This window comes from Anopheles coluzzii, chromosome 2 (assembly GCF_943734685.1).
Source record: "Anopheles coluzzii chromosome 2, AcolN3, whole genome shotgun sequence".
Classification (NCBI taxonomy): domain Eukaryota; kingdom Metazoa; phylum Arthropoda; class Insecta; order Diptera; family Culicidae; genus Anopheles; species Anopheles coluzzii.
In genome coordinates this window covers 108,415,925-108,431,528 of record NC_064670.1, presented here as the reverse complement: position 1 = coordinate 108,431,528, position 15,604 = coordinate 108,415,925, and the positions used below count along the sequence as shown (strand labels likewise).

Below are 15,604 nucleotides of genomic sequence, written 5' to 3'. Positions count from 1 at the left end.
GCTAATAGCTGTGGAATCCTGCGAGTAGTTTGGCACACATTGTTAGCAAGCAGAATGGTGGTAGCGAAATTGTTGGTTAGATTATTTATAAAATAAATAAAAATGTATTTAAAGTAAAAGAAATTAACATGTTTAAAATCAGAGAATATTGTATATAAGGATTATGCAATGACGGAAATGGTTTACTAGGTTTTACAAATATTCGTTGCAGTTTATTTTTAACACCTCACGTTTTGCCATCTCACGTAACAATTCACTCAACAATATTTGCAACACAGTCAGAGGAATATATAAAAATATGCAGGAACCTTATTTACTCTCCTCTAAAATAGTGTTTAAATAAGTTTTTAAATATTATTTAATAAAATTAGTAGCAAACCAATTTACCAAATTAGTTGAAACTAATTGTGGATATCATTGGTGACGTCATTAGCAAAAAAATTTAAATCAAAACTATGGATAGTCAAATTTCAAATGTTTGAGTGAGCTTTTCCATTGTTGAAACATGATTGTAATACCTTACAAATAAACATTTGATAAATATCGTTTTGCTTCGCATTACGGATACTTCAGGTATATAACATTTTATTATTCAAATTACTTACTTATTCAAATTTAATCAATCATACCTCTTCACAACTCACTTCAGCAAGCTTTACACTTTATAATGTTGGAAAAATAAAGATTTCTACTGTTTTTTCTAGAAAGATTACAAAAATTTCAAAAAAATGCAGCGTTATTTTGATTATTATTCCGGACAGTTTCAAGCTAATGTTTCAAATTACGGACGTTTTCATTCAAATGCTGGACAATCTCAAAATATCGTCAATAATCTTTAAATTCACACACAACTCTTTTAGTTTTTAGCTTGTTTTAAGGTCCGAACGCCCAATTCTGAGCGAAGGAGTCCTCCTAGACCGACAGAAAGACGGTTTAAACAAGATCAACAATTTTGCTTCGCGTACCGAACAGAATGAAATAAGACCGGATTTGATTAAAAATCACAGCACAGTATGATACAAAACTGGTCTTCTCACCTTGATAAATACCTCTACAATGGATTCCGATGTACTTTATTGCATCTGGACCAGCTTGGTAGGAATTAAATACGAAATTTCTTTGGAGCCGTTTTGAAACAAAATTGCTAAGAATGCCTTCGGTGGTGAACTGTCCGATAGACAATATTTATTTATCGTGACATCAGGGCCTACTAGGGGTCATACATATTTTTAATTGATTCTAGTACATCATTGATACCATGTACAATAAGAAATCCGCATGAGAGCAGGAATTGGATACGAAGAAATTCACTAAAAACATGCTTAATGCCCGAAATTAATAAAAATAATTTATTTAATTTTAATTTATATATGTTTATATTTTTTATATTTCTATTTTTTTAATTTTTTTTATGTTTAAAATAATGGATAATGAAATTTAATATAGTTTTATTTACAATGTGAGTCTGTGGAAGAATTAAAATCAAAATACACAAAGGACTATTAACGTTATCGTAATTATCTGTCATTAAATATATGAAAAATACTCGAATTTCAAAAGATAAAGGAATGGAGTAAGATTTTCTTATCTATTTAGTAATAAAAAGTCCGTCAACTTCGAGTGTTATCTTCACAAATTGTTGAAACTTCTTCAAAGTCAGTTCTAGTCATTTTCAATTGTTGGCAATTATTGTAGGCAAGTCAATTGTTGATGTACTTTGATGTTGAATTACAGCGGCTTATTTGTTTAAGAAGAACACCATTTTATGTTTAAATGCTCACCAATCAGCAACAACACAACGGTTTAGAATGATTCCTCATTTTCCAAGGCTTTGCCCTCCTAAGCTTCACTAGTCTAGAAACTCTATAGAAACCCCATACGTCAAGTGACACGTTTCAACCTCCAACGCTGAACAATTGCCATCGTAACGAGAACCCTTTTGGAGCGACACCCTTCAAACCCTTCTCCCTTCTCCAGTTCCTATTCTACAGCACGCCGACACGACACGCAATGCAGGAAATCTCCAGGAAAAGCGCTTCTTCCCGCACTACACCATAGCAGAACGATCACTATCTTTTTACGGATCGTGTTTGACCTTCGATCGTCATCAACAACAATGGGCTGCGGGGCGATGCGTTTCCTTGCCACATTGTTACACGACCTAGGGTTGAACACGTTGACGCAATCCATCTCCGGGGTCCTGCTAACCTGTTTCTATTTCTCTGGGCACGAGCATCTCTCTCCCTCTGGATTGACGGATTACCTTGAAGGAGGAGCTCCGTAATCCGAACCAAAAAAATACGCTCGATCCCACGCTCTGCTGTTGAGATTCTTGTCATTCAGTTGAAGAAGATTTCACTTTCCATCAATCGATCCATCCATCCGAAAGGGTTGGCTGGAAGAATTAAGGTTTGTTGTACTGTGTGTTCTGTACAGGCCGTTGCCGGAGAGAGAAGCTGCGAGAAGAAAAGGGTAGCAAACGGGAAAAAAGGGGAAAAGAAAGCGCCCCTTCGGCACACATTGTGTAACGCTGTCTGAGACGAAGTCGACGTGAAGCAGACGATGACGACGAGAAGGAAGAAGCCAAAAGCACGAGTGTGATCTGCTTTTGTCGCTGGGCGCAGTCCATCAATCTGACATCATCGGGCGTCGTCTACGGCGTTTTTCCATTCCGCCCTCCCCTGCTCACGCTGCCGGTCACGAGGTGTGAATTAATGACGGCAACATACCCGCGATGCCGGGTAGATAATTGCAAGGATAACAAGATTGGGCTTGGGCCAGCGGTCTGTGCGGTTGCATCGAATCGAGACTCCCCGTAACCGGAAGCGCGTCCAAAAGTTCATTTCGCTATCGATAAGCCGTCTGCGCTGCCTTTTTTTGTTTTGTTTTTTAATGGATTTTCCCATGACATCCTGACGACGCTGTACGAATATATTTCCAACCAAACTGGCGTGGAGGAGAGAAAGAGATGAAATTGAAATTTGCACACCAAAAAAAAAAGACCATCAACAGACAAGAGACACATCCTCGCTGCAACCGTACACTCGGCATTATCATTTAAAAGCATCAACGAAGGAACGAAACGCCCAGCGCGCGCGCCCGTCTTCGGCGCTCGGGAGAAAGTGGATACAAATATTTAAATCACACCACTCGGCGTCTTGCACACTGTGTCATCGAGCCGTGTGTGTGTGTGTGTTTGTGGACGTTACGGTATCGCCAAATATTCGCGGCCTCCCTCCGTCCCCCGCCTGGCCTGATCCTTGGGGGCCCGCAGGGAATGGGCGTTCGATCCCCTGATCGTGCGGGCCGGTGCGCGCAAACACGGTGCGCAAACACTTGCGCCGCGGCGCGTAATGAAGTGCGACCGTGCAATTTTCCACCTTCTTGCGGGAGCGAGTGTTGCCAATTTAAGCACCCAGGGGCGGTGGTGTCATAAAAAAACGGAACGGGAGGGGGTGTTGTTGTTTTTAATGCAAAAATTACTATTTGCATGTAGATTTTGGCTGCATTCGCGACGATTTTAGGTTTCACTTTTTGTAAATTAACTTTTCACTTATGATTGAAGATTATTGCTTTCGTATGTCATTTATTGCTATCTGCTGATAAATTCTTCTGCTGGTTGAAGCTATCTGGGACTTAGCCATAAATGGAGTTGGGTGTTTTTACAAAAAAACGTAATAATATTCGAATACTACTTAAATGATATCTTCGCGAATACTGTACCTTTTCAAGTATAACTCTATTTAAAATAACAAGAATTTTTTTTTAATGAACTAACGAATTTATTCGTAATAGAGTCACAAAATGTTGAGGGATATATTGTTTATAACATATGTGTAAAGCTCTAATAAATAAAATATAACAACAAAACATATTACAAAAAATGAATAAAAACAAAAGTATGAAAAGGAATAGAAGAAAAATAAGCAATAAGGCTACCAATTAAAATAAAAATATTATCAATTGGATCAACAAAATGTTATAAAACCGTAAGAAAGTACCTAAAATAGAAAAAAAGCTTTTCAGGAATCAATAGAAAACTAAAATAACCAAAGAAAAGGAAAACATTTCATTACACAATTTTAGAAAAACAAGACATCTTACAATAAAACTTGAAAATAACAATAAAAAATAAGGATTAAATTAAAACAAAGCAAAGAACCGAATGAATCCATGAAACATGAAATGAATGAAACAAATGAAATAAAGCAAAAAAGAACTGTTGAGCTAAACTGAATAAAATGAAATAGCAGTGTTTTGAATATTTTTAAGAAAAATATCAACACTATAAAAAAAATGCAACAGTAGAAGAAGTAAAATCAACAACTGAAGGAAACTTAGCTTCGTGTTTTCGGTTTTTAATTATAAAAATATTGAAAGATAACAACAAGAATGGTCTAATGACAATAAAAAAACGGGAATATATCAAAATAAATAAAAAATATATTACAAAATAAATTTGACAACTTTGTAAAATCAGGAAATGAAAAAAAGACAAAACAAGTAAGAACTTAACAAAGCATATGAAATGAAACAAAAAGAGATGAATTTAACAATCCAAATCAATGTATAACAATCAACCAAAACAAATAAGAAAAATTGTTATACAACAGTATCAAAACTATAAGAAAACGCAAGATCTGAAGCAGGAAAGAGTACCATTAAAGAAACTTCATATGGTATATCATAAGTACAGTAGAACGTCGATTATCCGGGCAGCTCGGGACCGGACGGTTGCCGGTTAATCGATTTGCACGGATAATGGTCCAAGAAATATCAAATTCATATAAAAATTATAAAATCCACTAATTTTATGATTAGTTTATCTTGAATCAATCGATAAATCGTTATTATTTATTATTTTGTTGTTGTGTGGTCTCGTAGTACAGTCGTCAACTCGTTCGACTTAACAACATGCCCGTCATGGGTTCAATCCCCAAATAGACCGCGCCGCCATACGTAGGATTGACTATCCTGCTATGGGGGGGAATCAATTAGTCACTGAAAGCCAAGCCCACAAGTGGGTACAGGCAGGCCTTGACCGACATCGGTTGTTGAACCAAAGAATAAGAAGAAGAAAAATATTATTTTAATCAATAACTATAGGTTTAACAACTTTCCATGATCAAAAATTAATTTCGAAAATACCACTAGACACTACAGAGCTGCAAAAAACTGGTTGTTCATTTGACTATCGCTGCAAATGTTCGTTGTACGTTTGAACAGCTGTCACATTTATGCGCACGGTTAATCCACCCCCGGATAATCGACGTTCTACTGTAATAGTATATTTAATTATGAAAGTGTTGAAAGACAACAAAAAGGAAGGCCATATAACATAAGAAAAGGACAGGAAAAAGATTTACGCAAATAAGAACAAAAGATACGGAAGATAAATTAATGTTCGGATGAAACCAAAGGTAAAATTTCGGTAACAAATCAATTGTAATAAACTAAATTAATCAGCATCACAAAGAGGAGAAAAAAGAAACTAATAAACATGATTATACAATTTTTCAAAAAATGGAAGAAAAAAAATTAAAATTGAGTTCCCTATCTTCATCAGCTCGATTCGAACGAACGATCGATTTCATTTAGCTTAACTTAAAAATAAACTGAATATGAAATTTGTTACCATTTATTCCCCCCCCCCCCCCCCCCCTGATCGCATAATGGCCATAAAAATGTTTCTCTGTATTTGTATATTTTCTCCACCATTCCAGCATTCCAGCATTCAGTGTCCGGCATCGATCGAACCGGCCTCATTGCAGACGTTCTTTGCGGGAAAGAAAGTTAAAGTCTCCTCATTCCTCGATCTCACCGTCCCGCGTAAAGCGTGTTTTGTTGTGTATTGTATATGAATATTAAACAACGCCATTATTACACGGCTGTATTTCATGCAAATCTTGCCAGCCAGCCGTTTGGTGTCGTCTGGTCCTCCTTCCGATCCTTCCTTCGGTTCGAAGGAAGGAAGGTTGTTTGGTAGGTCGATACAGAAACATCTTCCCGCAGGTCGGGACAGGGGTGGCCGCCCAAAAACCTGTCCACCTCAATCGGGGATCGATACCGATCGGCTTCCTCCCCGTTCGGGCGTATTTAATAACACCTCATGGCTTCATACCGGAGAAGATCACGTTTCCGCATTGATAATGCGTTATTTTCTCTCTCTCTCTCTCTCTGTGTTTCGCAGCATTGGAAAACGGAAGCCGCGGGTGGAGTTGGTGGTGCTGGTGGTCTTTTGCTACATCCACCTGACACACTCCCAGTGGAATCGTTGGTCGATACCCGGTTTTTCGTACGATCATCTTTCGGAACGTGCCTTACCGGCCCACACAGACACACAAACTCAATAGAGTAGTCGGATCGGACCGATAAGCGGGCGGGTGGCCTTTAAGTGTGAGGAACTGGCAAACAGGAAGCATTTTGTAATCGGTCGCCTTTGTCGCCATTGAAGATCTTCTGTCTGTTGCTGTAATGCAATGTTTGTGGCGTATCATTGCGGGAAGCTTTTGCGGGAAGGAACCTGTTCATGCTGCGACCGATGCAGACAGGTTACATCATGTAGGTCAATATAACACAGAATCAGAAGGAGAGGGAGCTGGAGATTTTCATCAATTTCTGGACGTGCTCATCTGCCGCCTCCGTCATCGCGAAACCTAGAAGACATTCTGTGTCAAGGCAAGAGGCATCAGACAATGATCAATTAGTGCCGGCTACGACCCTCTCCGTTTTTGCATATTGAGTGCAGCGCCAGTCACGAACCCTTGCCTTCTAATCATATCCTCCCCGTTTAGGGATTGCGGATTTTTTGTTTGCTCGTTGGTCAACTAGTGATCGCGAACCGTCTCGAAACCTGTCCCTTCCGATCATGCTGATATTGCATGCAGCGAGCGTCGACGGTTGTGGCGCTGCATCGCACCAAACGCACTGCAATGCATCAAATTCCGCCCGACCCATGGTGGGTGCGTGTTTGCCACTCCATCACGTCCCCAAACTTGGCTTAGGCTGGCTCTCTGTGTGTGTGTCGGTATTCGAATAAATATTACTTCCATTGCCCTTCTGTCGGTCAGCTTTCGCTTACCTCGAGGGCGGCCCAACGCCGATCGTCCTCGTGCAGACAAAGTAAATCCCTAACCTTCCTTTCCCCCCTTTGGTAAACATCCGTCCAAGGGGGGAGAAGAGGTGATGATTTATGTAAATCGGTAAACTGGAGTTGCATAACTGTGGATGGTCGGACTATGCGTGTGCGCTCGCGCGCCTGTACGACTTCGGCACGTTCCTTCCCCGTGCTTCGATTCCGAATTATAATGCAGCGCGATAGTTCATACCGAGCTGCCCTCCCCGGGTGTGTTGGTCTTCCCTTCACGGTGAAGGCCGGTTTCGCTAATCGGTCGGTGGCAAATTTGGTGATGCATCGAATGCTCCCGAAAACACACCAAAAAAAACTAAATTGGACCAAATTCCCGAATCTGTTCGTGACATAGATTTGATACCGGCGCGGACCAGGAATGAAAGGCTTTAGGATATGGGTTTTCTCCTTTCTCTCTCTTTCTCTCTCGTTTGTGTCTAAACTTTCGGCACAATTGGCAAGTTACGCTCAATGGCATTTGGGATTTTATGACCCTGTCCCGACTTTGCTTTACGATGTCCAGTAGCATTTCGAGCAGGAAGATCATGTAATATATAATCTGCGTGCAACGGTAATGGCCATAAGCTTCTTTGGGAGATTCTCGTGATCTTCCTATTACCTTACCAGCAATGTAATTTTTATGTCATTTTGGAAATTTCGATTGTGACGTCCCTGAACTTAAGAATATGATGGAAATTAAATATATATTTGTATTTATAATTTTCTCTCCACAAGACTCTCTCTCTCTCTCTCATGGTGTAGCACTGCCGACTGATTAATTCCACGTTTTCTTGCCACCTGGGTTAATTATCACCTAATCTGGAGGCATTTGACAAAGGTGAACAGTGAACTAGAACTACAAATTACTGTAATCAAATGAATAAATAAATAAATTATGCATTTGGACATCCCGTCAAGATCATTCCATGGCGTATCTCGTTGGATTTCATTTCGTTGGATAGAGAAATGTGAAACCCGGTTTAAAAACGCTACCTGTTTTAACAAAATGTACCAAATTGGCTTGCGCGAGGCCATCTTTTCTCCCACTCAAAACTATTTTGTATTGAACAGAACAGTTCAAACCACACAGAAGCATTTAAAATGATTTTTAAGAGCATACATTTTCATATCTAAACACTACCACAATTAGCTCGAGATTTCGACGAGGTCGATTTCGGTAATTTGCATAATAATTTCAAGTTCACAGGAGCCTGTTTAAAGTTTGGTTAAACGGAAAAGAGAAATTCACCAAGTGCCACAGATTAAGCTTAAACGACTGGGAAATCAAATATCCATAGAAAAGAGCAAAAGCTCCATAGCTCAATAGATGGCGTTTTTTAACTCATCAATATATCGCTGTCCTTTTCTTGCAATGTTTTTCGACAAATTTCATCTAATCATGGTTTATATACCCTTCTAACTTTCCGAGCAAAAATCTATAACAATGAGAATCAGCGAATATTAACACCAACGACTATTCCTTAAATTTCACTTGCTTTAGTTCTGATGTATCGCATTAGAGTTGAGTATTTAAACAATCGTATCGCCGTGCTAGTTCTGACGATGCACAACTTCAATGCGAAGCCAAACAACAGTACAGAGGGAAGGGGAAAGCTTTGAGGTATTCTCAAAGTGAGGAAAGCTCCACTGTGTGACTATCCCACCAACAAATTGCGCTACTAGATTTTATGCAATTTTTAAGTCACATCAGTCGTTTACCGTCTGCTAAAAGAAGTCTTTTTAGATTCATTTTAGGTTGAGCGCTGTTTAAAACCCGTTTAGGGTTCGTATAGTGGATTTGTGGCACTTGGGAAAGCATTTGACATGAGTTCGATTTCGATAATTTTCAAAATTTTCAACCTCAGAGGCCTGTTTAAAGCTTTGTTAAATGGAGACATAAATTCGAGGTTATGTTTTTTTGTATGATTTTTTTTTATAAAAAAGAATTTATTGCTTTCATAGCTACGTGAGAAAATATTATTTTTGTTGTTGTTGTGAACACTTATCTGAAATGTACACAACAAAAACATTATTTATTAAGAAAAAACAAATCCAAAATTTTAACGTCCGTTTTGAATAATCTGGTATAAAACCATCTCATGGAATTTCACACTGCAATTCAATATGGCGCCCAGCCGTCATGAGCCAACCTCGCCCATCACCAGCTGTCAAAAAACGACGCAGTGAAAAATAATCACCACACAACAAAGAAGTAGAAGAAACGGACGTGGTGTTTTTCATTTGCTGCGAGTGAACAAATTACTTTTTCCAATTTCTCGATTATTCCCTGTTGCAGGAGTGCCGTGAAAACGCACCGTTTCTGATGTGCAAAGCGAGCGGAACGGGAAAAACATAAAACCATCCCCCGACCCGCCCGTCCGCGATGGGTATCCGCAAGTGCATCGTACCGGAGTGCCCGTCGTCCTCGGCACGCCCGGAAGACCGTGGCGTTACGTACCACAAGATACCGTACCTGGACGAGATGAAGCGGCTCTGGATCGTGGCGTGCCACCTGCCGGACGATTACTTCGCCACGAAAGCGTCGAACGTGTGCAGCCGCCATTTCCGGCGGGCCGATTTCCAGGAGTTTAAGGGCAAGAAGTATGTGCTGAAGCTGGGCGTAGTGCCGACCGTGTTCCCCTGGACGGTTACGAAATCGCCCGGGGAAGCGGGTAGTAGCACCAAGAGCCCACAAAAGCCCGCAACAAAGGGTAAAGATGACGCAAAAGGCGCAAAGCCGGAAGAAACGGAGGAGGGCGATGTGCCGCACGAGGTCGGCGATATGGACGGGGATATTGTGGTGAAGGAGGACGCGAAGGTGACGGCACTGCTGAAGTCGGAACAGGCGCAAAAAGGAATGGCCACGCCGGACCGAAGCAAGCCGAAAGCGGCCGCCCCGTCGAAGCGCCCGAGCAGCAGCAAAAAGGCGACGAAAACCCCGGCCAAACAAGCCCGCCCTGCCGAACCGGTTGCATCATCCACGCCGGGCCGAAAGCAGACGCCGAAAAAGGGTGCCGGCGGGGAAGCGAAACCGGCGAGCACCGCGACCACGGCAAAGGAAGAACCGGTCGTTCCGGACGAGCCCGAAGCGGGCGGTGCGCCGGAAAAGCCGATCGACTTCACGCCCGGCAGCAAGATCGAGGCGCAAGATTTCAGCGGCACCTGGCACGCGGCCAAGGTGGTGGAGGTGGACACGGAGGAGCGCGAGGTGCTGGTGCAGTTCGACAAGACGGACAAGCTGAAGTCGACCACGCAGGAGGAGTGGATCCCGATGGACAGTGTGCGGCTGCGGCCGATCTCGAACGCGATCTACAGCGTGGGCGAGAAGGTGTTTGCCCGGTGGAGCGATTCGCGCAAGTTTAAGGCCACGATCAAGAGCGTGCTGGAGAACCAGATGTACGAGGTGGTGTTTGACGACGGGTTTGCTAAGATTTGCAAATCGACGCACATTAGCCGCATTAAGCGGTCCGAGGATGCGAAGGGCGATGGCCCGGAGCGGGAGGTGGTTGGCGCGGGAGGCGCGACGGATGTCGGTGCGACGGTTAAGACGGAACCGGTGGAGCATGGGGAAGGTAGCGAGGCGGCGGTGGAGTCACTGGTTTCGCTGAATCAGCTGCGCATACCGCAGGTGGTGAAGTTGAGCGAGCTGCCGGAAATACCGCAGAACGGGGAGTGGTGCTGCCACTGGATGAACGACTATCCGGTCGGGGAGTCGTCCGAGGTGGACCTGCCGGGCGGCCGGGTGTACACCGTGATCGTGCCCGACTGGCGCATGCCGGAGGGGTGGGTCAAGCACATCTTTCAGCGCATCACGACGTACGGCAAGATGGACATACTGCTGATCAGCCCCAGTGGGAAGGTGCTGCGCTCACGGCAGGAGGTGAAAGCGTACCTGGCCGAAATAGGCGAAGAGTACGACCCGAACCGGTACGACTTCGGGCTGCACGTGAAGCGGGCGAAGCAGCTCGGCTTCTGCCACTACACGCAGGAGTACCGCGATAGCTTCCTGCCGAAACCGGCCACCGAGCCGGTGCTGCTCAACACGGAGGTAAACATTGGCGCGGTGAAGGTGAAAATCATAGACAATTTGTTCCAGTGCCCCGAGGAGGATTGTTTGAAGACGTTCCGGAAGGAGAACCATCTGCAGATACACATCAAACACTACCACAAGGAGCTGGCGAAGGGGCTGGGCGACATTCCCAATATGCAGGATCTGGCTGCCTTAAGGACACCGATCGAGCTGCTGGAAACGCCGAAACCGGTTAGCCGCAAATCGCAGACGGCGGCAGCCGGCACAACGCCGAAAGCTTCCACCGCCCAGTCCGCACCGGTTAGGGAGGAAACGAGGGAAGAGGAGGAACTGCTACCGGCGGAAATGTGGGTAGAGAGTACGGTGGTAATGTCCGACGGCAAAGTGGAGGAAGCGCTAAAGCAGCCGCGGGAGATAAAGCAGGAAGCGGAGAAGGCGCCCGAATCGGAAGCGTCCCTAATGGCAATGGACACCGACGCGTCGCTCGCGGAGGAATCATCGGCGGACGCTAGCAGCACCGTGACCGCCTCCACCCCAGCCTCATCCAGCAAGTCGAAGGTCTCGAGCAAGGTTCCGAAAATTAAGCTTTTCTCGCAGAAGAAAGCAGCGGGCGAGGGAGGAAAAAAGGTGGTACGGCACGGGCTGGTTACGAAGAAGAAAGTGTCCGGCGGGTCGAAGAAATCCAAGCGCCCGAAACCATCGCGCCGCCCGGCAGCGAACCGATCCGCACCGGCCCTGTTGCGCCCGAACGACACCACGCTGGCGGGCTCGTTTGCGTACGGGAGCGGCGGGTTTCAGAACGAAACGATCGGGGGCATTTACGACGAGTCGATCAATGCCAGTGTGGCGGGGGCGAGCGGTGCCGCCGGTGGGCTGGTGGACGAGAACGGTGAGGTGATCAAAATAGTGCGTATGCGCAAGGAGGAAATCATCAACTGCCTGTGCAAGGTGACGGAGGAGGACGGGCTGATGGTGCAGTGCGAGATGTGTCTGTGCTGGCAGCACGCGTTCTGCCAGAACATCCGGCACAGCAGCGAGGTGCCGGACACGTACGTGTGCAGCATCTGCCGGTATCCGTACCGGGGGCGGGCGTCGAAGCGGTACGCGCACGACCAGGACTGGCTGTACGAGGGCAAGCTGCCGGTGGCGAAGTACCACGTGACCAACTCGCGGCACGCGCAGCGCTTCGACATACTGAAGAACTCGCACACGCTGACGGGCAATCTGCTCGAGCTGAAGCGCTTCATGCACAGCCTGCAGATGAAGATCAACATTGCGGAGAAGAAGGACCACCCGAAGATGTACCTGTGGTCGAAGAAGTGGGAAAAGAGCCCACCGCGTGGCGATGGCAGTAGCAGCAGCTCGGTGGGAGGTGGTGCTGATAAGCCACTGCAAGGGGATGGTGCGACGGCACAGCAACAGCAGCAGCAGTTGCCACAGATCCCGGTCCCGGAGGCACCGATCGATCCGGCCGAGTGTCAGACGATTCTGCTGGACCACATCCAGAAGCTGCAGAACGACGCGATGGGACGGCTGCAAGCGATCGAGGCGCAGATTATCGGTAAGCAAAGGATATTAAGGGAAAGGAAAAGACACATGTAAATAATGGTATTGATTTCGGTTGCAGGATTGGAAGCGTACGATGAAAAGGCGGACCTGCTGGAATCGCCCACCGCCAAGAACTACCCGAAAACGAAGCAAACCATCCACATGCTGCTGAACGATTTGCTGAAGATGAAGAAGATCGGAGAAATCCACTCGGATATGCACAGTCTCACGATGTAGCGAGGGCAGGGCAAACACTACCAAATGTTTGGCGTTAGGCGTTAAGTTTTATATAGGCCTAAGTTGAGCGGCTATACTGTAGCTTTATAGCTATAATTTGATTTCCGTTTTTCATTTGCGCGTACAGTTTGCTGTTTTTTTAACCACAATTGAAGTTCATTTTTCATGCTGTGTTTAACTCCTCCGGAAGCGATATGTAGAATATAATTTTAAGCATGTAAGCGATTAGAAGAATAGATTTTTTTGAGTTTAGCATTTAATTTTGGAAGATTTAATACACAGACATTTGAGTGTTATATGAGTAGTTTTAGCTTAGGGTTTGAAGATGCTTTTAGAATAGAATTTCTATTCACTTCTCTATTTTAAAGTGTAGGATTAATAATCCTTTTCGATTGGTGGTGCCAACAGTCGAACGAATAATTGTTGGGTAGAATTCTGTGCAAAATCGAATCACATGACGAGTGTCACTACTGACTCGCCATAGTAAACCAACAAAAAGAAAACATTTCGGTTTGGCAAATAGTTTATGGCCACGCATGGTAAATGTGTAAATATGTGAGACCATTTATAGAGTGCGGACATAAAAGACATGTACGCTATTGATGCATGAACATAAGGTACTAGGGAACCATGCTTAACCCCAGTAAATGATGCAGTGAGATAGAAGAGTGCTGCGTTGCTGTTAATAAAGGAACGAAGCTAAAGGAACAATGATCGTTTTTCCATTATTTAGATTGATGATATCACATTCGAAATTAGAGCAACGAAAGGCATATGATTATGGGAAACTGGGATTTGAATAGAGATAAGGCTACAAGCAGCATAAATTACTTATGATTTCGTGAACGTATTTGAGTTAAAGAAAGTTAGCCCGAATGGATCTTGGCTTACAAGGAACGTTTTTTGGAATTAATACAACGTATGAAATTCTGAAACGTACTATAACATCACACTTAAGTAGAAAATTTTTTTTTCCTTTTGGTCCAATAAAAGCTAAAAATTCATTCAAAATCAAATCGGGGAGCACGAAAACGTTTTCGGAATTATTCATCTGGTGCAAAAGCACATTTAATATTTGCGCCTGGTGTAACGTAGCCTTTAGCGGCGTTGCTACCGGCAAACTATGGGCAAGCAAATGTCCATAATACACTGTGGCCGGCAAAAACCGTTCCACATACAGTGCGTACCAAAATAAAGGCATCATCCATTCTTTAAAATTTCACGAAATAGGAACTATCTTTAGATTATCGTCATGATGTGTGTGCATACAGTAAAGAGCGATTTTATTATTATAAAATAGTAAATAAATTTAGGCGGTCCCTGAGATACACGGTTGATGGGGACCAAAAACAGTCGCAAAATACCGCGAATCTCAAATTTACGCGCAAGTCGAATCTCGTGATTTCTGACCAAAATATTACTTTTTTTCTTGTAAATTTGCAACTAGGGATGTAAATTATTATTTACAGGTGGATACAGGTAGAGGTAGATACACGGTACCTCTTATACGCGAATTCGGAGATACGCGGTTTTCTAAATTTGACAGTTCTTCGAGCAAATTGTACTGATTTATCAGATCAATCATCATATGCAAAATAATCTCCCTTCTTATAGAATGTTTTTTAAACCCTTTGAAATGGTTTTCAACATTCTGTTATACTAAGTCAGAATTATATCAAATAATTCATTAAGTGGCTAAAACCATCTCCTACTTGCAAAATTACACGAACATTAGTGATACTTACACTGGGAATTACGAGATTCGATCTACGCGGAAATTCGAGATACGCAGTATTTTGCCGCCGTTTTCGGTCCCTATTAACCACGTATCTCGGGGACCACCTGTATTTGATATGATTCTGACTGAATTTAACAGTTTTAAACCTTTTGAAATGGTTTTTAACATTCGATTAAAAAGGTACAATTTGCTCAAGCAACAAAAATCGGCGCACAAGGCCCATAGTAACGCTTTATGGCACGCGATTTTATCGGATGTCCTGTCAAAATTTTATGTGGGGTTTGACAGATAATGTCGGACGACGAGTCGCACGTACGACTTTATCTGTCAAATCCCAAATAAATTTCTTCCGATATAATTGCATCACATGAGCGTTGCCACGGCCTTTAGAGGTACCGTGTATCCCGGGGACTACCTGTACAGGTGTCCCCCGAGATACGACTGTATTTGGGGCCGAAAAAATGTCCCAAAGCAAGGCGTAAGTCGAAAAAGTCGTATGTCGAATATCTATGAATATAAAGTTTATAGCCGAAGTTGAAGAGTTTGAATTTATGATATCGTGTATATTATTTACAGTAATGTTCGATAATGTAATAATTATATTCCAAAAGCCGTACACAATATAGATATTCAAGATCGGGTTGTTTTGGAATCTTTGGAAATGTGTGTATAACGGTTATCAGCCCAGAAATTTAAAAAAAAATACATCAATTTCTTGTTAATGACAACTTTTAACTGTCAAAATCAAATTCGTCGTATCTGCGAATCGTCGTAACTCGAGGGGGTCGTAACTCGGGGCACGCCTGTACATTTACTCACCCCCAATATCTGTCACTTTAACGAGTGCCGCCAAAAAGTAGTTACGCACTGTATGTTTTACCATATTTTTTTCATAATAAAACTTCTTTCGTTGACGACTTCT

The 15,604-nt window shown here is 43.4% G+C and overlaps 1 protein-coding gene across 1 annotated transcript; it reads left to right on the top strand.

Annotated features, from left to right (window-relative positions):
- Positions 1–9,325: 9,325 nt before the first annotated feature.
- Positions 9,326–13,655, top strand: LOC120950026 (uncharacterized). Its single transcript, XM_049607043.1, has 2 exons — positions 9,326–12,720; positions 12,787–13,655. The coding sequence occupies exons 1-2, from the start codon at positions 9,513–9,515 to the stop codon at positions 12,942–12,944; spliced, it is 3,366 nt and encodes a 1,121-aa protein (XP_049463000.1). The 5' UTR covers positions 9,326–9,512; the 3' UTR covers positions 12,945–13,655.
- The last annotated feature ends 1,949 nt before the right edge of the window (positions 13,656–15,604 follow it).

Coding starts and splice junctions, on each gene's coding strand:
- LOC120950026 (XM_049607043.1), top strand. CDS start 9,513: ATGGGTATCCGCAAGTGCATCGTACCGGAGTGCCCGTCGTCCTCGGCA. Junction 12,721..12,786: donor GATCGAGGCGCAGATTATCG/GTAAGCAAAGGA, acceptor TTTCGGTTGCAG/GATTGGAAGCGTACGATGAA.